The following is a 26960-nucleotide window of genomic DNA, read 5'->3' as shown; positions in this document are numbered from 1 at the left end:
ACATGAGTGAAAGGAGGGTGCTTCCCCACTGCCTGCATTCATGCGCCATGCTAACTTTTGTGATTCTTCATACACCACCACACATACAGGCACACAAAGTTATCATTTCCGTTTTCTGTGGAATAATATTTTGGTACCCACCCTGCTTCAGACATGCCTGCACACCCAGGGCACAAATGTGTGGATTCAGCCCTGAAATATACGTAATTACCGAAGCAGCCACCAGGTGGGAGGTTTCATTTATGGATAAGAGAACAATTTACTTGGAAATGGTCCACAACAGGAAAAGGTTCCTTCATATGCCATGTTTTATTAGACTGTATATCTGTGAGTACACTTGTGTCTTATAATTTTTGTAATATACGTAGAATGATGGTAGCCACAATAAAAGTAACAGACAAGGAAAAAAGAAACTTGCATCTTAGATGTGAATACATTGTCTGTAGCCAGTTATCACAACACTGCATATAATCATGACCAGCAGAAGCTGACAGCCAGCAGCAGACACCATATCAGGCATGATCTTAAAAGACCTAAGCTTAAAACCAAGATGAGTGGGCAATGATAAAACTACAGTAACGGCGAAACTATTGTACACAGTTATCAGAATGAATGATAAAGGTTGTGAAATGGACTGCACATCTAAAGTGTTATAAATAACAAATTTGTTTTCAGCTGCTTTGGTGATACTTGAAAACACATTTCTAACTTTCTACAAGGAGGAATTATACTATGGGAATACAGTATGTCAACAAGTGATTCAATTAGCATATTTTTCATCCTAGAATATGGCCTTTTAAAATACAAGCTTGTGAATTGGAATAATATGGTATGAAATGGGAGAAACAGCGGACACATCATGCTATGACATTAACAGCTGAAGATGCAGACAATATTGAGCAGTGTCAACAATGCAGTGGTTAAATTCTTTAAGAAGTTCTTGCCAAAGTGCTTACTATGGCTTTAAACTCAAATTGGCTTTCTCATTGGACTGAGGTTTCAATGGACATCTTTTGCATTGGCCAATGACTGTCTGAGTGATTGGCTCTTGCAATAAGAATGGGGACTTGCATATGACAACAAACTGGGACAACTTGAGCTTTCATTCATTCCCTTGGAACTTTTGTTTGACTCTCCAGATAAGGCTCTCCTGCTGGCTCAAAGCTCCTGATTCTACCCCCCCCTCCCTAAAGCTGTGTTAATAAAAACAGAACTCAAATGATGCTCACTAGTTGCTGGCAGCTTCCACATGAATGGAGTGACAAGAGGCTTTTATGCACCGTATATCCATGCAAATCATCTGTTATCATAATATTATGAAGTGGGTAGCTCTCAGTTGCCAAACGCTTAGTTAACAAAGCACAAGTTCTGATTTTAGTTCATTCATTAACACACTACTTTCCTAAACCTCAGCTAAGGACAAAATTTCCAAGCGAAGTCAAATGTCAGATGTTCCAGGAGGAGGAGGGTATCTGTGCTAAGTCTGCAATAGCACATCCAGACAGACAGGCACTTTTAAAGCCAAACAGACCTATTTCATCAAATACCCTAGTCCACAAAAGTTTATGCCACAGTAACTCCGTTCGTATTTACCATACTTGTGCAAGAGAGATTTTAGAAGAGGCATCTTGCGAGGTAAGACAGGCGCAGAAACTCACCAATTTCAGTTTTCAAGGGTTATTGAAATTGACACCCACCCTCTAAAAAAAAAACCTTGGCGCCAACGTCTTACCTTCCCGTGATGAATTGACTCCTGGACGGGGTGCACATGGGCTGGACGTAGTAGTTCTCCAACTTCACCCCTTCCGCCGCCAACTTATCCAAGGTGGGCGTCCTGATCTCCGAGCCATGGTAGCCCACGTCCCTGAACCCCTGGTCGTCCGCCAGGATGAAGATGAGGTGTGGCGGAGAAGGGGCGGGCTCCGCTTCGGGTCCTTCTTCCAACTTGGCCGTCGCGCCCGCGCTCTCGGGGTCGCCAGCCGCGTCCGAAGCCAAATAGCCGTAGGTGAGCAGGCTGAGCACGGAGAAACCGGCCAGCAAACCCCCGGCTAGCATTTTCCCTCGGCAGAGCCGGGCCAAGAGCTGCACCGTACGCCCCCTCCCCGCCCCTCCCGGGGGGAGGCAAAGGTCCACGAAGAGGCAAGCTGTCAAGGGGTCCCTCCGCTGCTGCTGCTGCAGCGGCGGCAGGGCGAGCCCATGCTGACAGACGAGGTCAGCGTCTGAGGGGAGAGCTGCCGTCGGGTCAGCCTTAGGCGTCTCCAAGCATCCCCAGGTGGCCGGGCAACCTCCAGCCAGCGACGCCGACCGCTGCCCGCTACTCCATCCTAACCCTAGAAGAGGCACGGCCCCCGTCTAGGCGAGCGGGCACAGGCGGCGCCAACGCTGCTGTCGGGAGGGAGGCGCGGGGAGCTCCATCTGCTGCGTCTCCCGCAGCGGGAGCCGTCTCCCCGAAAAGGGCGCCTGGCTGGGCGCGAAGGGGCGAGCCCACAGGACGCCCTCCTTCCCTCGCTGCAGGAGCGCCGGCGAGCAACTCTCGCTCCGCTCCCTTTCCCTCCCTCCTGCCGCCTCCCTCGCCCCCACCCATCCCGGGCGAGCAAAGCCAAACAAAACGCCGGCCCGCCTCAGCCCAGGCGCACGCGCGCGCGCCTCCCGCTGGAATTGACCGGCGAGGAAGGCACTGGGCCAGCCCCGAGGGGAGGGCGAGCTGAATGGGCTCTCCCTGCTTCCTTTTTTTGCCGTTCCCACAGCTGTTTTGCTTAGGAGAAGGGAAAGTTTAGCCCCAGCCTTGGAGCGTACCAAGTAATAAAGTAAAGGGCGCCTCTGAGAAAGTACAGAATGCACCCGGCCCTCTTGTCTCTGTGTTTCCTTCCAAGACGGATCTGAGGACTTTAAGATCACAGGAGGACACTTCTGAGCAGGCCTGAAATAAATTCAGTACCGGAACCAGAAATAAAGTTCTGGAATCTGTCGTGATCCGGTAATAAAGGGCGTGGCTTCAACAGAGTCCTTCCAGAAGTCGGAAAAAATCCTTATTTTATCCAGTCCTGAAAGTTTAAAGAAAACTGTTTTTGTTTTATGCATAAGGCCACCCTGAAGGGAAAAATAGATATATGTCGGAATACCATATGCACGCTGGAAGAATAGCTGCAAAACAATCATTTAAACCAGTGGGGATGGAACCACAAGACAGCAGGAGGCTGTGTGTAGGAGCATATAAAACTGCAAAATAAAAGGAAGTCATATTTACTATGGGGTGTGCTAGTGGTGGAGGGAATAAGATGAGCTAGAGGAATCCAAAAAATAAAATGATAGCACATGGGAATGCATCTATCATAAACAGCAAACACAATAATGAAGGATTAAATTTACAGAAGTCCAAAAATTGGGCTATTCACTAAGCAGTGTACAGTCAGGTAAAACAGTTGTAATTAACCATAACATCAGCTGAAAGAAAAAAAGAAATCACTAGGTGCTGGAAGTTTAATAAGGAAGGAGACCATCTACTCTCAGCTAAGAGGGAATTTCACAGAATTGGGCCCACAACTGAACACACAGCTCCTGGTGGATACCAGCCGTCCATCCAAGCCATAGGAACCACAAATAGTGATTCCCACACTTCCCAGACTTCAGTGATTGGACAGAAATATAAGGAATCTAGTGGTCCTTAAGGTATCCAGGATAGGTGTTGTTAAGGGCCTTGTAGAGAACCTGACCTGGTAGCATGTGGGCAGCCAGTAGGAGCTTTAAGTATCAGTTACCGTATTGGCCCGAATATAAGCCCCACCCGCAAATAAAGCCACACTTTTAACATTCGGGGGGGGGGGAGGCAATACAGTGGTCAGGGGCGTAGCAAGGGGGGCGGTCCGCCCCATGTTCCATAATGGAGGGGCTGACAAATTATCAAGGAACAATTTTTTTGGGGGGGGGGTTGAAAAAAAAGTTGATTTTTTTTTTGAAAATGCCTGCTCCGAAGGTCTTATCTTACTATACTAGGGATTATATAGCTATATATGAAATTTCATGCATATCGGTTAATATCTTGACCCTCCTCCACCAAAATAGCTGTTCACTTGGCTGTTTTCCTATGTCATGAAGGCTGAAATTTCAGTTCTGAGAACACTTACTGTTGCCAACCCTAACCCTGTGGAAAGCCATCTAATTAGACTTTAATTTGATTTTGAAATGTTTTTAGGAGGTAATTTAATTATTGTTTGATTTTATACCAATGTTATTTATCTGATGTTAGCCACCCTGAGCCCGACTTTGGCCGGGGAGGGTGGGATATAAATAAAAGGGTTTTTTTATTATTACTTGTTATTATTCCTTTGTAAGAAAATATGAAATAACGTAAAACCATTTTTGCGGCGGGGGGGGGGATCAATGGGGGGTTGACAAGAAATTTTCCGCACCGGGTACCACCTGATCTTCCCATGCCGGGGGGGGGGGGGTTGACAAAAAAAAATTGCCCCTGGGTACCAATTTACTTTGCTACGCCCCTGACAGTGGTACCTCTGGTTACGTACTTAATTCGTTCCGGAGGTCCGTTCTTAACCTGAAACTGTTCTTAACCTGAAGCACCACTTTAGCTAATGGGACCTCCTGCTGCCGCTGCGCCGCCAGAGCACGATTTCTGTTCTTATCCTGAAGCAAAGTTCTTAACCTGAAGCGTTATTTCTGGGTTAGCGGAGTATGTATCCTGAAGCGTATGTAATCCAAGGTACCACTGTACCCGAATATAAGCCGCTCCCTTAAAATTGGGTTATAGGCTGCAAATCGCTGCGGTTGGTAGAATTGTAACTGAGCCAATTTAAGACTTTGATCTTGCAAGCCCGCAAAAGTTACTGTACAATCGCTAAAATCACAAATCGCTATTCAATTGCTACAATTCTGCAGCTACTCACACCAGTAAATGGCAAATGTAGAAGAAAATCCTACAGGTTAATTGCACAACAGTCTCAAGCTCGCAAATTGGCAATAAAACATTTTTTTTCGTTTCATTTTACCATATGTCTGTTTCAGCAGCAATATCATAAAAGCCAATTTTTGTAAGCCACTGAGCCTCTTGGGCTTGCCAATCAGAAGGTCAGTGGTTCAAATCCCTGTGATGGGGTGAGTTCTCGTTGCTCTATCCCAGCTCCTGCCAACCTAGCAGTTCGAAAGCACACCAGTGCAAGTATATAAATAGGTACCGCTGCAGCAGTTTCCATGTGCTCTGGTTTCCGTCACGATGTTCCATTGCGCCAGAAGCGGTTTCGTCATGCTGGTCACATGACCTGGAAAGCTGTCTGTGGACAAATGCCGGCTCCCTCGGCCTAAAAGCGAAATGAGCGCCACAACCCCTTAGTCGCCCTTGACTGGACTTAGCCATCCAGGGGTCCTTTAACTTTTTATCTGTGCTGTAAAGTGCGCTGGCAATGTATTGGTTGGGTCACTTTGTATAGATATTCAGTGCTCAAGAAAACCTTTGGTTTAAGACAGTGGTGGCCAAACTAACTAACAGGACCAGTGGTAAGGGAAGATGGGAATTGTAATCCAAAAACAGCTGGAGGGCCAAGTTTGGCCACCACTGGTTTAAGATCAGATTTAAGGTGATCTCATGTTGCCTCCCCAAGCCAGGGGAGTCATCCAGTTTGTTCATCACCATTCTTTCCTTGTGCTTCTGCTGTTCTCAGATTGTATCACCCTTTTGACTCCATGGTTGCATAGCTCTATATCCAATGCAGCCTGTTGACATTCCGAACAACTGAATCACCATTGATGTCCCTTCCCCTTCTACATGTAGATATTGACATGATTTTACAAGCCTTTTAACACCTCTTGTCCATTGTTTACAGAAATCATCCTTCCTTGATTTATGAGTAGGATGGGTGAATCTGTCAATTTTGGTTTCTCTTATTTCTCCTTTTTACAATCTCAAGTTCAGTACTTCACATTTCCACATCAGCTTGTGATTTTTTTAAGTCCTCATGAAAATTCATCCATGATTTTCTCCTAATATACAGAGTTTCGTATCAATTTTTGCCTAATATACACATTTCTGTAAGGCAATAGTTTCTAATTTAATGCATTTTTGTATATCATTTTCACAAATATATGCATTTTATGCACACTTTACCCTAGTATATGCATTTTTTGTACAAATTATTTGGCTGGGGACCTGCATTGCAAAACTTGGGCAAATGCAAATTTTGAAGGATGCCTGTGTTTTGCTTCATCTATTTTTTGGGAAAGCATGAATTAGGTAGCTTCACCTTTAAATGCGGATTGCATTATATTTCTTCCCCACCCCAACTTATGAAATATATACTTATTTCCAAGGGAAACATGCGTAGGATTGTGCTCCACATATGTCTGCAATTTTAAAAAATGTCCCCCCCCCCCGTTATTCTTAATTTTGTTGGCCATGCCCATGTTCCAAGCCATAGAGTTACAATTTATTTTATCTCCATAGCCATGCCCTTACAAACACGGTGTTATTTTTCTTTAGTTTACTTGGTTCACATTGCTGGTGCCATGTCTCTTGACAGGCCATTTTAGCATCTCTTTGTAGAGGTTTCTTTCTTTGCAAAAATATTGTTTGCAGTATTTCAAATACCACCGCAAAACCTGGAAAATATGAAAGCACAGGATCTATTTTCAACCACAGACCGGCTTGATTTGCTGCCGCCCATTCTGGTGCCATTGAAGAATATGCCTGGAAAATGTAACTTTAAAATATTAGCAACTTGGTTTCTTAGAAATGTATGTATACATCAATACTATTTCGTTGAGCTGAAGTGCTCTTCCATGTAATCAAATGGCCTTGATTGGACCTGATCGATCTTATACACCACATTTTCTAAATCTCTTCGCTGCAGCCTTTCCTTCTTAACTGATCATATAGGAGAAGTTAAGAGCTTGAGTTATGATATGGAAATCTCTGGTTGAAATCTGAGGTCAGCCATGTCTACTGTCTATCTCTAGGCAAGTCACTGTCTCTCAGATTAAGCAGCCAGGCTCTCATATACAGATAATAATTAGCCTCCATCTTTCTGAAAGAGCTGGTGTAAGGATTAGTTTGTTGGAGCAAAAATATCAGAGAACTGTGAAGTCTTGAAAACTTAAGTTTTATAGTGGCATAAGCTTTTATGGACTACCAGGCTGATCATTTAGCAAAGGTGTGAGGAACTGGATCTGGTTGGTGGGCTGGATCCTTATCTTCGCCACCCACAATGAGCCAATGGCCACTCACCTGCCATCACAGTGAAGCCAGGCGACCCATTTTCATCCTTCTCAGTGCACTACTCTTTGAAGCCCCAACAATCAGTGATTGTTGGGGCTTCAAAGCATATGCGCTGCTCTCCGTAAGCACCAGTTGATCCGCTAGTGCTTGCAGAGAGTTAATACTTTGAAGCCCTGGTGGTCAGCTGATTGCAAAAAGCCAGGCAGGGCACTATGTGTAAACCTTTGCTGATAAGCTGATCACGATGTGCATGGCTTGGCCAGGATGCCCTGGCAGGCCTAATTAAGCCTGTGGACTGGAGATTCTTCACTGCTGACTTAGGGAATGCGCTATATAAATACTATGCATGAGGGTGATAAAACAGCATCCAAAATCACCACGTTCTGAAATAATGATAGGCTCATTATCTTACTGCATTTTCTTTCTCAGTGGGTGAGTTGAGTAGCACTTTTGCTGGAATTGTATTTATATTCTATTAGGAACTAACCTTTTCATTATTTTACAAAGGTGCTACTTCTCCAAAATGAATACCGTAAATCCACCCCATACCGTGAAGGAAGAATCACAGTTCAGTGACAGAGCACAGGCTTTTTCTGGAGAAGGTCCAGATTCAAACTCCAGCATCTCCAGGTGAAAAAGTATCAGGCAGCGGGCGATGTGAAACTTGAGGTCTGCCTGAGGCCTGTGAAAGCCTCTGCTAATCAGAGCAGACAATACCTGGACAATAATCTGATGTGATACAAGGTAGCTTCCTATGCTCTATGCCCATCCTTTTAAGATAAATTGTGCACTTTTATTTATTATCATATTTAAATATGGTGTCTGCTAACCACTCATCAACAATATACTGCAAACATACCAAAGATTATTGGAGCTCCTTCCTTTAATTGTAGTTATTTTACAGGAAAACAAAAGAAACTAATACATAGACAACTAGGGAAGTTTCCAAAGTATGCACATGTGCTTATTTGCTGGAATATTAGAGAGAGGAAAAAAGCTGGAAAATGTATGTTGAACTTCAGAAGAAAAACAAAACAGGAATTATTACTTTGGCAAATATTGCAGGAAGTATTCGCAAACTAAAATGTATGCATTGTACTATGAACTAGGGTCAGTCCAGGGGTGGTTGGCATTATTTACTAATATCTATTTAGTTCTGGATCAACTTTTGCAAGATACAAAACTTTCGTTCATTAAAGACAGACTTTAATGAACAATATGACTGCCCCTATAAAATTCTCAATGAAAAGTTTTAGGCCAAGTAAATGTCATTTGGTAGTTTGGAGTCTCCCGTTTATGGCTGTATCCACAAACACAGCTGTGCTCACATGATGCATGGCCATCCTTTCCTCCATTGATTGTGGCCTGAGTTTGTAACATAGCCCCTAAAACCTCAATAAATCCTCAGATATGCTTGGGAGTTGAATATACGCAACCATGCAGAACTTAAGATTTTGACCACAACAGCAGTATAAATAAGTATTTTAACAGAATAAGTGGTAGAGGAGGAATGATTGCCTTCCCTCTGCTATTATTATGCATTGATTTTAGGTTTTTCCCGAGGGAGGATGTCGATGCTGTGTGCCAAGCGGACCAGAGGGTCATGATACATGAGTCAGTACAACAGCTGGAGTTCTTGAATGCTGATAGATGAACATTAAGGTGAAATGACCTTCATCTCAAACTGTTAGTGGAATGAATGCAGTAAGAGTTTCAACAATATTTTGTATCCTTTTTTTAAATAAAAGAAATCCAACCCATATGTCACTCCTGAGATTCAGAGGAAGCACGGTTTATGATAACACATTTCAATAAAGAGTCCATCCTTATTTTCTACTGGTGGCATTTTATCATTTGATTTAGTGATTATGGAAACACTGACAGACAGGAGATTACACCTAGCATTCTTCTTGTCTTGCATTATCATAGTGGCTCCATTAGTACTTCATAGCCTTGGAAACATTCCATGGAGGTCCTACAACAACTTGGCTGCCATTTCTCATTATATTTGATCAACCTGCTCCCAGTGTTTTTTACAAAAGAAAACAGGTTTGTCAATGTGGCAATACCATAGCCTTGATATGAGAGAAATAAGTTAATATATATGTTTCAATAATAAAAAAATGCAGCTGTCACCTGCTAAAGAATGATTTATGAAATAAACCCAGCATGACAAATAGATTTTATTAAGAAAGGTAAGAAAACTTTCCCTTAAAAAAGACTTTTGCTGAAAAAGTTCATAGAACTTACTACATTTCCTGCTACGTTAGTTGAGAGAAATTAAGTATTTAATACTTTTTATAAGAACACAGATACAAGAGGCATATCAAGAAACCTAGCAGAACAGAGAAAATCAGTGGAATATGGTTAACTTTGGAAATAAAACATTGACAAATCAAAACAAAGAGGTTGCTAATATGTTTGATGAGCAGAACTAAGGACTCCCTAAAAGACAAAAGGCCTTCCTTAAAACAGGGCTGGAGAACCTGTGGCCCTCATTCTGTTGGGTTCCAACTCTCAACAGCCCCAACATTAACCCTACTCTGGGGCTTCCCCCCAAAGAATTCTGGGAACTGTAGTTTAGGGGCACTGAGAGTTGTTAAGAGGCCCCTATTCAACTCACAGAGGTACAGTTCCCAGAGTTCCCAATGAAGAGGAATTGATTGTTAAATGACCTGGGAACTATAGTCTTCTAACAATTCACAAAACCCTTGAACTAGAGCTCCCAGAAGTATTCAGCATCTGAACATTGGCTACCCTCAATCTAGTTCTCAGAGATGCTTGATAATGTACCGGTAAGTGATGAGAACAGATGGAGGATGTCATCTATTCTGGATCACATCTGTTGAGATGAATATGAAAATTTAGTGAGTTAGATAAAAAAAAAAACCCTCACATGGTAGAATTGTCATTTCAAAACACAAAATTGAAACCATTTTTAAAAGGAATTTGTATTAGTAGGAACTGAATAGCTCAAAACACTTTTTTTGCATATCAGGTTGCCATGCACAATAGTTATTTCAGAGTACTGATGGAGTGCATGATTGACATCTTCAGCTTTGATTTGTCAAACAACAGCTTTAGTAAAGTGGACTATTTTATAACTCGGGTGGACGTGTTCTAGGTTTGAAAGCTCTCAGCGTGCAGTTCATCAGACCGAGTTCCTCTGGGCTTTCAACTTCAGGTCACTCATCTTTCTTATTAAAATGAATAGGCATGCAGGAATAGCACTTAGTGAATCTTACTCAGGAATTAGAAAAGATTGAGGAATACTGGGGTCATTTCTCTTTGCTTCATTTTCTGCTAACCTTTTGTAATTGCTACACACCATTTCACTTTGATCTTACTTTACATGGAAATAGAAATTGTACCCAAGTAAATTCAGCAAGAAGTCCCATTTCCCAAGTGGATGTTAGGTTTTCTGCCAGACCATCATTGCAGGAAGCAGTGTGTTACGAGTATGAATAAAAATCTGATGATTCATGGGAGTGACTTCATTCTTTTTGCTGTCATTGGTGAAGCCTGGTAATTAATTCATAGAAGAAATATTCATGAACTACCAGCTTCCACCAGTGAATTGCTCTGTGGTTTATGACATAAGCCATGCTATGTCTGTTATTTTGTTTAATATTATATTGCATTTTTCTTCAAACCTCTATGGGAGTTTATAGGCACAAGGCCAGATTTTGATGTAAGCATCACTGAAGGGCGTAAATCTAGAGGGACTTAATATGAATCTTTTGGATTGCCTCTATTTTACAACTCAAAAACTTAGTCAAAATGTAGATTTTCCTGTTTATTTTGCTATTTAGGTGGTAATCCTGTTCCCAGCTTACTTGCAGCCGGGGTCAAAGGATCAGGTACAATTTGGTATGTGCTCATTTAGCACATAACCAATATTCAGGACATGACCATCTCATTTCATGCAGTACTTTTTTATTTAAAAATGTGCAGAATTATTTAAAACAAAGGGTTATGTCCAATGCTAGTCCTACTCAGAGTAGATCAATTGAAGCAAATACATATGACTAATTTAGGTCCATTGATTTCATTAACTCTGAGCAGAAATTAGTTCAAAATAACCCAAAGTACATATAACAGTACTTTGTACTTAAATACAAAAGAATACAAAAACATGTAAACAGGTTTTTCTAGCAGCTCTGTGCTGGTCAAAACGTACTGTAATCAGAAATATTATCACCTTACTTTTCAACAAACTGTTACATGTCACCCCAATCCCTGAGTGGTGTGAGATTCCAGAGGTCTTGGCGCTTACCCAGGGTTTGGGTTTCCTTCCAAAATTAGGCGTAGTGGAAACTATAGTGTCTTTATGGTATATGGTTTATTTACACATATATACAACCTGAGTCTACACTGGAAAAAAAGGGTTCAGAGCATTCACATCTCAGGATGATTCTTTGCTTCTTTCTTAGGAGCAGCACAGATCTACATACAGGGGAATCAGCCATGCTGCTGGTCTCTTTGTTACAGCCTGTTCTAGCCAGCAGGCCAAGGGTTCTGCTGGTCCTCCTTCTCCCCTGTTTTCAAACCTCTTGCAGAACACCAAATTTTCCTTCAGCATATATCATCCAAGCTGAAACCCTGAACTTTTTCATTCCCTGCCCACTAACACACACAGCTGGAGGAGGAGCCCCACACCTCCCCTGTCTCACATAGGCTTAACCCTATTGATGACTTCCCTGATGAGTTGATGGATGGCCATCATCAGCCTTTGTTACCCTTAATCTTATCTCCTGGTGATGCCCTGGTCTGAAAAAAGCATCTTTACACTGCTGACTCAAATGCCAGTCGACTCCTCTTAATTCTTAAAGCACTGATCAAACCCAGGAATCCAGAGGAAGTAAGGGCATCCACAACCCAGGGAAATCAGGGCACCTACAAACCCGGAGCAAAACAAAAAAAAACAGGGGCAATTTTTTGTCTTGAGAAAGGTATTAGAAACACGTAAAAACTGCAGTGGCACGCTCTATATACCCATAGTAGAAATGATCAGCTCTGCTAGTTTGAATTGAACTGTAAATTAAAGCTTATGAGGACCCTAAGAATAAAAATCTAACTTTAGCCTGCTATGACGTTGGCTGGCTACATCTGCAGTAGGATGATTAAGAATTAATTAATGCTTCTCCCTCTCTTCAGCATGAAAGGTTTCCCGGAGTGGCAAACAAGCTACTCAACCAATTAAAACCACATAATTATTATATGCATATAATGTGCATAATAATGTTTGTAATAATGCATAACATGCATATAATAAGCAATAATGGTTCCTTTTTTAACTCACTTTTCACTGAGGTCAGAGAGCAAGACTACCAGTAGAATGAGAAGAAAAATCCATGTGAATAAACTCATACCTGCCAATCGTCCCACTTTGAGGGGGACATATTGAATGCCTTTTAGTCCGGTGCAATGGGACATTCCAGGATCCAATCAGAAGCCCGGAATGGCTCCTGTAATTCCAGGATGCCCTGCTTCAACTGGGACTGTTGAGCAGTATGCAAAACACCCTTCCTTTACCAGCTACCTAGGAACTGAGCAGGGGGAGCGTGTGAATGTCTGTGAGGAAAAAGAAAAGACTGCTGGCTTCAGTCTCGAGCAGGGATTGAGAGCAGTGAATAAGCCCTACTCTTCTCCTAGAAAAAAAATTATTAAGAAAGAACCTTCCTCCTCTAGAGGAACACTAACTTACTAGCCTTGCCTTCAGCTTAGCCTTTCCTGCCTGCTCTTTCGCTCTGTGACTGAGACTGGAATATATGAAATAATATCTAAAATAGTGCTGTTTTACTGCTGTTAAAGATGAACATATTTTTAGGAGGTGTTAAATATTACAAACACCATCGAAAGCCATCTGTACCATACCAAGTCGGAACTTCATGCCATATGCGGAAACTTTATATGCCACCATTTCCAGAATTGCATGTTCATTGTGTGTTTCTACTATTTGCACTCTCAGCAATAAAAACAGATGAATTTTCAGAAATCCTCAGCACAAGCCATAAAAGCTCCTCACAGCAACAAATCCCTTGTTTGATTTTACCAAAGACTTTGCAAAAGAGAACCAAAATCCAGTTTCACATTTCAAACCACCACAGAGCCCAGCCCAGCCAATCTCATGCTTTCAGGTCCAAACTAGATGAGGCCATGACTGTCTTGTTGGGTTAATAGCATGCCTGCCTGTGGAAGACTGCCAGGGAGTGCCCTACTGCCCCACATTGTGGAGGATCACTGGGCAGCAAGACTACAGCCAGGCAACACATGCCACTTATCTTCATTGCAGTGGGGTCTGAGAAGACAGAGAAGGAACGGTTGATGACAGTGAGGTCTCAGTTCCTTATAAGTGAAGTGGAAAAGAAGGGAAGGGGTAGAGATGGCTTGATTTGAGTTCCAGCTGAGCCAAAGCCTAGCAGGAAGAAGGTGCTGGGAAGGAGCTCAGGGAGTAGCAGGTTAAAAGTGCAGCCTTACGCTACCCCTCACCAGCAGATATTCAACAGATAAAAAGAGTGCGAAGGAACACACTGCTGCTAATAAACAATTATGAATTGAACAACCCAGTGGTTACGGCTATTTGTGTGATGGAAGGGAACGGTCTGGGTCATGGGCACACTGCCTTTGACATACCCCTACCCATGGAAGCCCAACACTGTCTTGTGCATGCATACAGTGAGGGGTGCAGGATCCGATTTCAGCATTAAAAGGGGCCTGCAAGTGAGGAACAGCTGAACACTTCTAAATCACTAGCTAAAACTTTCATGCAGACATTTTGATGCCATTAGCCAGGAGTGCAGCCCCACTCTTCTCTTCTCCCACCTCCTTCCTTTCAGTTTAGAACAGAGTTGTTGAAGCTTGTGTCCCCAGATGCTGTTGGACTATAACTCCCATCATCCGCTGCCATTTTAATCCATGGTTATGGATGATGAGCATTGTAGTCCAACAACATCAGGTGACCCAAGGTTGAAGAAGGCTAGTTTAGAATGCTTACCTCTAAAAATGTGAGTATTGTCTTAACGTCAAAATCTTTCTCTTTGCTATTTGCTGAGAGGGCACAAGGAGAAGGGGAGAAGGGCACAAGGGGAGGGCACAAGGAGAAGGGGACGACAGAGGATGAGATGGTTGGACAGTGTTCTCGAAGCAACTAGCATGAGTTTGGCCAAACTGCGGGAGGCAGTGGAGGATACGGGTGCCTGGCGTGCTCTGGTCCATGGGGTCACGAAGAGTCAGACACGACTGAACAACAACAACAACAGTCAAGTCAGCTGTGTGGAAGGTGGATCTCTGTGACCCTGTTCCAGTTAGTGACTGGAATAAGTGGAGAATGTGCACTGCTTCAGCAAATAGAAAAGAGTCAGCTTTTTAAAATGCAGACAGTTGATATTTAATGCCTGCAGGACTGCATCATATGAATAGAGGAGTGTGTCTGCTTTGTTGCTAGGGTGTAAGACTGCAGAACTTAGCAAGTAACTTGACTGTTTTGATTGACGGAATTGGCACTTTTACAGGTGCCATGTAATACCCGTTCCACATTTGTAAGAACTCGATCGTTTAGTGTGGCAGCACCTACACTTTGAAACTCCCTGCATATTGAGATCAAGCAGACACCTTCACTCTTTTCGGCACCTGCTAAAAACATTCCTGTTTAGACAAGCCTACCCAGATGCAACAAAATAAGTAAATAAGATGGGGGTGAGGGTGGAGAGAAGCAAATTACTGAACACGATCCCAGATTAGCACTGTTAATGTTATTGGCTGACAAGTATAACATTCTTTGAAAAGATCTGATAATCTTCTTGACAGCCACAGCTTAATTAGCATTGACGCAAGTGGTGCTGTGGTCTAAACCACAGAGCCTGGAGCTTGCCGATCAGAAGGTCAGTGGTTTGAATCCCTGTGACAGGGTGAGCTCCCGTTGCTCAGTCCCTGGTCCTGCCAACCTAGCAATTCGAAAGCACATCAAAGTGCAAGTAGATAAATAGGTACCGCTCTGGTGGGGTGGTAAACGCCATTTCCATGCGCTGCTCTGGTTCGCCAGAAGCAGCTTAGTCATGCTGGCTATATGACCCGGAAGCTGTACGCCGGCTCCCTCGGCCAATAAAGTGAGATGAGCGCCGCAACCCCAGAGTCGTTCGCGACTGGACCTAACGGTCAGGGGTCCCTTTACCTTTATCTTAACCCTGGCTCTTTAGAGAGCTAATATAACCATGGGTGGAATGTGGCCTTACTGGAAAAATTCACTTATGAATCAAAAGTTGTTGATGAAACATGGTAATTCTTTACACCATTGTATCCCTTTATCTCCTGTGTGAAATGCTCTCTCTCTAGGAACCAACCGCTGCAACCCCAGGTGTCATTTTGCACAGAATAAAAAGCTTTTGGAAATTTTAAATATGAAAATTATTGTGTGATATATTCTTTGCACCCAGTAATCTCTCCATTAAAAATTGTAGCACCAATAAAACCTTAATAAAGAAATAGTACAAAAAGCAACTTTTTGAATGTTTTGTGTTAGAAAAAAAGACACTTAATAAAAAAATCAAGCATCTGCCTGGCTTGATAAAAAATATCCCCAGGATCTATCTGGAATTAAGTGCAACAACATTTCAAGTTGTGTGCCAACAAGAAGAGAGTTCATTAATTTAAAAACACTAATACTTATATTTTACCTGTGATGATTATAGTAACATGAACTAAATTCAGTCAAAAGCATTAGCAGAGAGTCTGCATCTGCAGATCCCATAAGAAAGGGATGAGAGAGGCAATAAAATGTATTTATTATCATGGCTTATGTTAAATTAAAATTGATGACTACAGGGAAGGGAATTTAGTATGGGAATTTGGGAAACCTTCTTTTCATCTCCCAGTAAACCTACTGATTTGCTTCCTGGTACCTTAATTTCTTTATGTCCATGCATGACAGGTTTTTGCTTTAGTACAGCATTCTTTATATATGGTCCCTGTTCAGTATCTTATTCCAAAACTATATAATCAGGGAGCTTTAAAGATCTCATCTGCAAGACACTTGAGCTCCTTTGCTTTCCATTACACTGGTTTAGACTCACAAATGATAATGGGAAACTGGTTTAGCTCCCCAAAAATAAATTGAATACCCTTGTTCAAGTAATGGCACCGTTGACTTTTGACAGCAGTCAAAATAAAGGCTCCCACTGGGTCTGATGAGTGAAGTGCTTCCAAGAAAACACTGGTACTACTTCTCTGCAACAATTTAACTATTGAGAGTTATTTCCAGAAATACTGAAGTAGGGATGGACAATTGCTCATTTTTATAATCTTAAACTCAGCTTGCCACATTGTACCACTCACAAAACAAATCACTTTGTGATTTGTTTTTTAATAGTCCATGAAAGTTCATTAGTGTTTAAAATATACAATCTAAAGTTAGGCTGGAACAGTGAAGTGGCCAAGTTTGCCGATGATACTAAATTGTTCAGAGTCGTTAAAACTAAAAGAGATTGTGAAGAGCTCCAAAAGGATCTCTCCAAACTGAGTAAATGGGCAGTAAAATGGTAAATGCAGTTCAATGTAAACAAGTGTAAAGCGAGGAGGCATGGTGGGCCAATAAACACATGTTAATTTCACATATACATACATGGAGTCTGAATTGGAGGTGACTGACCAGGAATGAGGCCTTGGGGTCATAGTAGATAGCTCAATGAAGGTATTGACCCAGTGTGTGGTAATCATGAAAAAGGAAAACTCCATGCTAGGGCTCATTAGGAAAGGAATGGAAAACAAAACTGCCAATATCATAATGCCATAATGAAAATATATGGTGCAACGACATTTGGAATACTGTGCACAATTGGACTAAACGATCACCAGTGTCCCTTCCAACTCTACAATTCTATGTTTCTGGTTGCCCTTATCCAGTGCTTTTTTTTCTAAAAAAAGGTTTAGGGGTACTCTCCTTTTCCTACTCATATTGAAAGACTGCCCCTCTTAGATTCACAATATGTTTAGGGGTCATAGCTGTCAACCTTCCTTTTTTTTGCAGTGGGAAACAGCGCTGGAATAAGGGAATTTCCCTCAAAAAAAGGGAAAGTTGACAGCTATGTTATGGGTATGCATCCCCCTGCGTCCCCCCAGAAAAAAGCACTGCCCTTATCTGAACCTTTTCCAACTTTAGAGGTGAGGCAACCACAATTGCAAAAGTACCAATTCCATCAATAATATAATCTGCTGGAGACATTACTGGAATGCTAACAGTGCAGTGAGTATAATGGAAAGGGAGAAGGGGGCACATTAAAGGCCTTTTTTTGAAAGATCAAACAGAAATATGTAAAGCTCCCATGTTTAGCAAAAGGTGAGAAAGAGATTCCAGTTTAGATTCTTTACATAAATAGAGAGTGGGAAGCAGACAGGGAATGAGCCATCCAGTGTATTGGAAGAACAGAAATAAAACTAATTAGCTGCTGATTACTGGTTTGTGATAACTAATTACCCAGAGGCAGGCTTCCCTGTCTTATCTGTATGCACATGTTGTTCTGTTTACTGAAGGAATATTAATTATACCAGCCAGCACAATTTCCTTCATTAAGAGGAGAGTACCTCCCTTTTAGCTGTAGTGGCAGTCAGCGAAGAGAAACTAAGGCTGTACGCAAATAATGATAACTGTGGAAGCAATTTTGGGAAAGCTCGCCCTGGTTAGCTCTCTCGCTGCTTTGAAGGCCCACCAGCCCCACACTAGCAGCAGGGCAACTGATGAGATGCAAGATTGTTAATAGCAAATATAGGCAAGAAAAATTTAAATGGATAGGGGAGAGCTTTGCGCATTACAGTATAAATCTCTACTGATTTCAGTTTATCTTGGACTATGTTGGATTGTAACCTTGGCTTTTAATTTTTTTTTAAAAAAAACACCTTTCTGTATGTTACGAAGAAAGAAAATTCAGTGAATTTGAGTTAGTGTACAAACATGATTAAAATGGAGAGGTTAGTAGACCATGCAGAATATGATACAAGAAGAATTAAATTTGGGGGTTGTGGGGTACAAAGGTCTTTTGCCACAAAGTAATGAACTATGACCCAGTGGAATTGACTAAAAGATGGATCAACATATAAAATAAACAAGCCTATTGTGTAAAAGAAAAACTTTGTATTTTTGCCAGCACTTATCTCATTCCTAGCTCTTATTCAACTGTCCAGAGAGCTATTTAAAATCAACCAGGGTTGAAAAGTAATCATGCCCCACCCTTCCCTGCAAAGTGGCTCATAATGGGAATGGGAATGGGAGTGGGAGTGGAGGTGTGCAAGACAGAACATTTCACAGGAAGACGATTGTGAACAGAATACAGTTTGCCATTCAGCTCAAAATGCAAGACAGATGTACTGAACACGGCAGTGGCTATGCTTTCTAAAACAAATCGGAGTGTTCTTTTCTTAAGTAACCAAAGGTTAAAAGCAGCCATGCAAAGAAAAGAAAAAGAAAAAAAATCAAAACTTGGAGGTGGAGGGAAGGTCACCAACTTTATAGGCAAGCTCTTATTTATTAACCCACTACATTTCTATATAACAGGAGTTTTCTGGGCGCCTCACAAAGGATGCAAATGACAGTTTGCTGCTACCCATCTGGAATCCTCCGAACAAGGTGGACTAAGCATCAAAATAAATGAATAACAGAGCTGACACTGTGCCTCAGATTTAGGCTGCAAGAAAATACAGTTGTCTCACATAGATATGAAATTTGTATGCAGCTATATGTTCCAAAGGCTTAGGCTTTTTTCTTTTTTTAAAGGAGGGACATGTGCCATAAATTATTCTAAAAATGAAATACGACCACTGGGTCTCTGTTCAAGGTGGCGATAACCAACTACGTCAGCTGTGTAAGTATCAGTAGTAAGTCAGAGATGTCTTGGGGCCTCTTATAGCAGCACATAGCTTCAAGACAATACATGTACAGTAACATGTTTCTTTACTTGGTTTCATTCCACCTCCCTTCTCCACCTTGCCTACACCCCATAAGTGTTTGCCAAGTGGTGGATTGTTATTTTTTTATGCAATATTTCATAAATTATATGAGGCAGCAGCTTGCGGACATAGTTGTGGTTGAAATGAAATTCCAATGCGGGGGAGGGGGTACAGAATGTGACAACAGAATCGCTTGGTTTACAGGTACATGCAGACAGTACTCCTTAAAGACGATCTTGTATCAGCGATACCTAGCCTATCTAGCTTTTGATTTTAAAAAATCTGGCCCCTGGTTAAAGCTGGAGAGTGGAGCTGAGTGAGAACAGAGCTAATTTAATACAGGCAACTCCCCATTTACATGTGTTCAAGGCATGCATGACCACGCCTGCCTGTATCACCGCAAACCCAGCAGTGACACAAAAAAGGGGCAAAAAAACAAGAAAACAGCATCTAGCAATCCAGGAGCTCTTGCACTGACCTTTGCGGCCTGTGGAGAGTTGGAGTTTGAGAACGGAGGTTTGGAGGGAGTGACTGTGGTGTCTGCAGGTTTTTCCAATAGTGTTCCGAATATATGCGACTTCCCTAAAACACGCGGTGCTTCAGAACGTAACCCCCGCGTAAATGGGGGTTGCCTGAGTTTCCTGTTTGTTCCCTTCCTGGTGCTGGCTAAGCAGATACAATGAACTGAGTCTTTATTAGCATTCTAGCAAAGAGTTAAAGAGTGGGACTTGGAAGTGGGCAGAGTAGAATTTCCACACTGCCACTCCCAAGTTATCACTTTGCTCTGTCAGCTTCCACAGCCTATACATTGGCTTATAGAGATGGTAAGCAGCAGGGCTCATTCCATCGTGTGCTGGAAGACCAGCTCCATCAGGCCTCCTCTCCTTCAGCTCTCACCTGGAAGCAGCCACTCCATCGGGGTGTCTCAGTGGGGGAAATGAGAAGCAGGGCTCATTCCACCAGCTTTGCCAAAACACCATCCACCAGACCCTTCCGGCTCCTGAGCTGCTTCTATGCCAGCTGGTCATTATAAAAACTACTATTTAAGAACTGGCACCAGAGTTTGATTTCCCCCCTATCCCCTTGTGTGTTGTGTGAAGCAGCCTGTGGGCAGGGATGGTCTTGTTTTAACTGAAGGCGCATCCAGACTTGCACTTGTCCCGTGCCTAGAAAGCATGGGTCTGAACGGTTGTGCCCTTTCCCCACCCCTTTCCCTGGGGAAACCTGCTCTTTGGTGATAAAGCAGAGCAAACACCAATCTGGATAAAACCCAATTGGCGTTCCCTCTCATTCATTGATAAAGATTGGGTTTCCCTGGAGGAAAGCGGATGGGCAAAGGGAAGTCTGGATGAGCCCTGGCTGTATGTAAAACCACTATGTAAGCCTTTGGACTTGAAGTACTTCTAAAATAAAATCCATTATTTCGGCTAAAACTTTTTCTTTTCTCTAGCAGTAATTATGACGACATGTATTCCCTCCTTGCACACTGAGGCCCCTACTGGCTTTATCTCCTCAGGACTATTCCCTCAAAAGGTGCCCAGAAAGCATTTTTAAAGGGTTGTGCCATGCTGTCCTGCTTGAGGTGGCAGATGTTTCTCCCCTTGTAATCTTACATTGAAGGTACAGAGGGCAGAGCATCTCCGACTGAATTTCATACAAATCCACACCTTTTTTCATCCCAGGTAGATAATTTTGGGATTAATCAATAGAGGTCTGTTGCCCCCTTCCCACCCATAGCACGCTTTAATTCTTATCAATACTCTATTAAATACTCTCCCACCACCACCGCAAACAAATTTGGCACTACAGAATAGTTATTTTTGTACAAGCTGATTCCCCCAGGAGGGGTTTGGATAGACACGGTCATGCAATAAAATCACACAGTCTTCTCAGGCGGGCTAGTATTTCCTTCAGTATGGATAGGCAGTAATTGAAATGAAAACCTCATGTAGCCTCCTTTCCCCATTTGGGATGAATTACCCACGTAGATACTTCACTGCCAACTCTGTGTTACTGACAGTGTCATTAAGCTCAGCGCCACCAGGGACAAATCCTTTTACACTCTGAACAGTGATACTTTTATGCTGCAAAATGCATTTTCTGGTATTCCTAACACTGTGTGTTGTGTTGGGGCGTGGGCACCTATCCTGTGCAGAGGAAGCAGGGGGTATGAGGCAAAATTTTCAAAGCTTTCATTGTTAGAAACGAGCTCCTGTTTACACAGGCAATAGTTTCATTTTCTTTTGATAGGACTCACAGTTTAGAAGAAAGACCTCTTACTCTTTGGCCTGCATTACCTTTGCAGTCTGTACAGGTACATTTGAATTCTGCCATCAATTAAGGATGAGTCAAAATCTTGCACATATATGTGCTTACAACAAGATTGTGACAACTTTACATAGCTGTTTCCATGAAGCTTCAAGGAATGTAATTTGCACTGCATTCTACGAATAACTTATACTTGAGTAATCCTGGAATATTGCCTTAAGACTTCAAGACTTCTATTGCAGAACAACAATGTGAGTTCTATAGTTTAACTAAGGGCTTATGCACACTTACCTTTCCTCTGTTCTTTCCAGAAACATCCTGAACTTTAAAACTTTGTTTCCAAGCTTCCTTTTTCTTTTGCTCTGGAACTTTCCCCGTGAAAACCCACTCTTTAGTGCTCAATTGGAGCAAATGGCAATCCACTTAAAGCCTGAATTAGTATTTGCTGTGACTGAGCATTAAAGAGCAGGTTTACACAGGGAAAGTTCTGAGGTGAAAAACAATGACACTCAGGCATGGCATTTTTCAGCACTGACCTGTGCCTGGAAATAGCTGGGCTAAATGTACCGTAAGTATGGAAAGCCCTATGTGTTGTGTGAAGAAGTGCTTTCCTTTATCTGCCACAATCCTCCAACATTCAGCTTCATTGGGTATCCATGAGTTGTAGTGTTACGAGGGAGAAAAAATGCTTCTCTATCGACTTTCTCCATGCACAATGTTATAAACGTCTGTCATGTCATCTCTTACTGCCCTGTTCTCAAAACTAAAAAGGCTGCAGCCTTTTTTCATACATGAGTTGCTCCACCCATTGATAATTTTGGTTGCCCTTTACTGAACCTTTTGCAACTCTACAACATCTTCTTCTTTTTTTACATGAGTTGACCAGAACACAGCATTTCAAATCCAAACATCTCTCACATGCTTGTTTTTAATGACACACAGAGTCATACTGGCAGACGAAGGATATTAGAGACTTCACCTTCCTGCATATTAGAAATTATTCTGTATTTTTGTAATGGCATTTTACATTCCATTGCATCTTTACATATTACTGTGTATTGCATTGGTATTTTATATGAGTGGGCACTACATATATATTTGTATTTAAAGAAACACAAGCCCAAGCTGTTAGTGGAAGACGTGAATTGTGCCTTGAATGTTCAAAGGCCCAAGCTAAATGCTTTTGTTGGAGCAGAGTTGGGGAGTCTGGAGTCTTAACAGCTCGACCAAGGAACAGGCCAGATCTTGCATGTTTCTTAGGGCATTTTACCTGTTGAAGCAGTTTCCACAAAGTATGAAGTTGCAGAGCTCAGGAGCAAAAATCCTGTTAGATTCAGTCATGGCCAGAAGTAATTCCAGTGGAGGTAGTTTACAAGGTTGAAAGAATGTTGCCCAACAGCCAGAACAATGGCAAAGTTCCCTTTGCTGGTAGGTGCTACAGGTATGTCAGATAACATTTACGTGAGATTGCTGGTGAATATAAATAGCTGCTGAGATTTAGGCCACTGAAAGGAAGCAGCAGCCCTGTATGCTGTAACTTACTGTCTGTCCGAGCGACCACAAACATCCTGTAAGCCTCTCATAAAATTCAGCTACTTCAGAAATTACTACTGTTGGCATTGCTTACTGAATAACCCCTTTCAGTAGGCTGCATTCTTTTCAAAAACTAAAACCTTCAGAATTTCTTCTGGAGCACACCCACTGACTCCCACAGGGCATTTACATAAAGGAGTAGTAGTACTAGTACTAGTACTTGTACTAGTACTAGTAACAACTGAGGAACAGAGAAAGGGTTTGCTAATTGTGCTGTTATTTGGTGATGCCTTGCCACCAGCACAATATAATCATAAACCTACATAAGGGGTTGTTAGTGGACCCCCAACTCTTGTCCTGAAAAAGAGGAATATCAGTGAAGTTTTAAAATCGCTAAGAATCTACAGCTCCTCTCACAATGCCCACCCTGCAGGCTTTTTACACACACTTCCTTCTCAGCTGCTACAAGAAAATACAAGTCTCGCTTTGCATGCCTCTGGGAGCAGCTGATAGACGACAGCAGGAAAGCAACATCACCCTCATGTCCAGCTTATGGACTTCCCATAGGCACCTGCATGGTCACTGTGGGAAACAGGATGATGCTCGGTTAGCATCCCAGGCCAGGGGTGGGGAACCTCAAGCCTGGGGGCCAAATGTGGCCCTTGGGACTCTCCCGAGGCTACACACCCTCCCAAACCACACTGCTTGCCAGCCCTGCTTTGCCTGCTTGAGTGTCTCTTTGGCTGGCTGGAATATGTCCTTAAACTCTGACAATGCTTCTTGCTTGCCTGGATGGAGAGTAGAGACAGAGGTGTAGCCTACTATACAGAACTAAAATGTGAATTCGCTACTCAGCCCAATTTTGTTTCTTGCCCCACGCACCACTGGCATGTAGTCCTTTGGAAGTTGCCCAGAAATGAATGTGGCTCTCAGACTGGAAAAAAAGGTTAGGCTTTTGGTCTGATCCAACAGGGTTAATAATTCCTTATGCCCTAGAGCAGGCAGGGAGGCTGGGTGGGTGGGCAAAATGGACGGACAAGGAGCAGAAACTTTTGAACTGCCCATTTGTTAAGAAGAGAGAGAATACCTAGGGGTGGTACTCAAGTAAGTTTTACTCAAGTTAGACCCACTGAAATTAATGGACACAACATAGTTAGATCCATTCGTTTCAAGGGTCTAACTCAGATCAAAGCTTAGGTGAATAAAACTGCTGGTTGCAATCTCACTCCTTGCCAGTTCTCTGCGTTTTTTTCTTACTGCCTGCCCCTTTGTACCTGCTGAGATGGGTTGACAATCAGGAATGCAGCTAAGATCCTTGAGTTCTCCTCCATCTGGCAGCCAACAGCTCCTTGCAGCCAACAGCTCCTAGGCAGGTACTCATTCTCTCTGTCTTTTGCCAAATGAGAAATGATGAGCCACACCCTGCTTTAATTTCTTGTCCAAGATTATAAGAGAGGAAGGAAGTAGAATTTAAATGAAAAGTGGGGAAGCTGTAGGCAAACTGCAGTAACGAAAAATGCAAAACAGGGACACTCTTGCCAATCCTGAAACTAAGCAGAAACTGAGGAGATTATATATATATATATATATATATATATATATATATATATATATATATGAAAACAATATATATCCAGTTTTCCTCAAATCAAGGGCTCAGAACAGCCAACAACAAAGCAATTGAAAGCTATCAAAACAACAGCTCTCACAATCCCCACAGCGTAATAAAACAACACATAAATGACAGCAGCAGTCAGAGACCACCACTACCCAACTGCGGCAGATGTAAGGTTCCTCAACAGTCATCTGATCTCCAAAGGTCTCCTGAGAAGCTGCTCTCCGCAGCCATTTCTGGAAGGGCAAACTCTTCTTTCCCAATACATTTTGCCACTTGAGGTGAAAGACATATAGCTTCGCCTCCCATTCCATGAAGAGAAGCCAACTGGACAGGTACCTGAGGCTTATCTCAGTAACCAGCCACAAGAGAGTGTCCTCCACATCTGAGGACAGTGGGCTGGTGATGGTGGTGCAGGACAAAATACAAAACAAACTCAACTCTGTCCTCCAACAGAAGGTGAATGGGATTGCCAAAGTCATTTCCCCCCAGAACCTTGCACCCTTTCCACCACCACTCCTTTTGCCACATGTGCAAAGCTGAATGTGCACAAGTTAAATACACCTAAGTCGTGGGCTCACTGTATTTTAATTAACTTATGTGTGTATGTGTTTGTACACACACACACACACACACACACACACACACACTTTACCCTAACTTATGCAATACACATAGCTTGAGAACAACCTTGCATAATTGAGCGCAGCTTTCGAAGGATGGCTGTGTTTCAGTTTACATCTTGTTTTAGAAAGTGCAGATTGGGTTAGTTTGCCCTTTAAGAACAAACTTACTTTTTCTTTCTCTCCTATCTACCTGGCACCCACCACCCCATCTTCAAAGTGGTCCTCTTCTTGTTATACCATTAGTCCACAGCTGGAGGCAGTAATGCTTCTGAACAGGGGCGTCGCTAGGGGGGTGCGGTGGGGGCGGTACGCCCCCGGGCGACAGGGGCGACAAGCGGCGGGCGGGGGCAACAAACGGCGGGTGGGGGTGACAAGCGGCGCCCCTCCCGCCACTCCCCAGGCAACGCCGGTCACCCTGGGAGCAGCAGCGCTGCACGGACGGGGTGCTCCCTCGGCCGTGCGCTGTTGCTCCTGGGGCGACGGAGCGAGCGGCGGCGCGTGGGGGTGACAAGCGGCAGCCCCTCCCGCCATTCCCAAGCACTGCCGCTCCCTCCGTCACCCAAGGAGCAACAGCGCACGGCCGAGCGAGCACCCTGTCCGTGCAGCGCTGCTGCTCCTGAGGTGACCGGCAGCGTGGGGAGTGGCAGGAGGGGCCGTCGCTTGTCACCCCCACGCGCCGCCACTCGCTCTGTCCACCCGGGAGCAGCAGCGCACGGTGTGTGCGGTGCTGCTGCTCCTGGGGCAACGGAGCGAACGGCGGCACGTGGGGGTGACAAGAGGCAGCCCCTCCCACCATTCCCACGCGCTGCCGCTCCCTCCGTCACCCTGGGAGCGGCAGCGCACGGCCCGACGACGGAGTGCGCCTGCATGCGCAGGTGCACTCTGTCGTCGGATCGCCGCTTCCACAGCCTCCTTTTCAGCCGGAGAGCTTAAAAGCGAGCTCTTCGGCTTAAAAGAGGGCTGCAGAAGCGGCGCTGGCACTCCCGGAAACGCCCTGGGGGCGGAGCGTCATGACGTCACAATGTGATGTCACGATGCCCCGCCCCCGGGGCGTTTCCTTTGCCGCCCCGGGTACCGCGGAGCCTTACTCCGCCACTGCTTCTGAAAACCAGTTGCTGGAAACCACAAAAGGGAAGAGTGCTGTTGTGCTCAAATCCTGCTTGCAGGTTCCCCACAGGTATCTGGTTGACCACTGTGAGAACAGGATGCTAGACTACATGAGCCATGCAGCAGCTCCAGTAGGCTCTTCTTACGTTCTTATCAACCAAGGATTTAAGTTTCTGGAACAACCTGAAAAACAAACAAACACCTCCCTTTCTTCAGTGGATAAAACTGCTCTACATGCATGACCATACAGACTATAATTACTCCCATTTTTAAAGTTATGCCCAGAGCAACATGTATAAAACACAACACACTATTGGAAAGTCTCCAGTATGGAATGCTAGAGCTTATAAGGCGAAAGAATCTCTAAGGTAGAAAGCCTGGATATAAGAATATTCTTTGTCTATAGAAAACGGAGGTAACTATGGGAAACTGTTCACAATAACAGACGCACATGGAAAGTAGATGTTGGGTTCCCCAGCTTCAGTTTACCTTTGATAAGGCCTGTGAGTATAATGGAATGGAATGGAATGCCTTTCTATCTGAACTATGCCCTCTATTAATTCCACACCAGAAAACTACATACAGAGGGATAAAACAACAACAATAGTGTAATCCTTTAGGGCCAGATAGCATGGATTATGAATAGGTTGGC

The 26960-nt window shown here is 43.3% G+C and overlaps 1 protein-coding gene across 1 annotated transcript in view; it reads right to left on the bottom strand.

Annotated features, from left to right (window-relative positions):
* ARSJ (arylsulfatase family member J) overlaps positions 1–2099 on the bottom strand; it is a 34617-nt gene extending 32518 nt beyond the window's left edge. Inside the window, exon 1 of the mRNA XM_033160497.1 lies at positions 1733–2099. Within this exon, the coding sequence (XP_033016388.1) occupies positions 1733–2055 (323 nt within the window). The 5' untranslated portion in view covers positions 2056–2099. The remainder of the gene's footprint in view (positions 1–1732) is intronic.
* Positions 2100–26960: the final 24861 nt, after the last annotated feature.

Source organism: Lacerta agilis, chromosome 9 (assembly GCF_009819535.1).
Source record: "Lacerta agilis isolate rLacAgi1 chromosome 9, rLacAgi1.pri, whole genome shotgun sequence".
Taxonomy (NCBI): domain Eukaryota; kingdom Metazoa; phylum Chordata; class Lepidosauria; order Squamata; family Lacertidae; genus Lacerta; species Lacerta agilis.
This window is presented reverse-complemented; position numbering and strand designations above follow the sequence as displayed.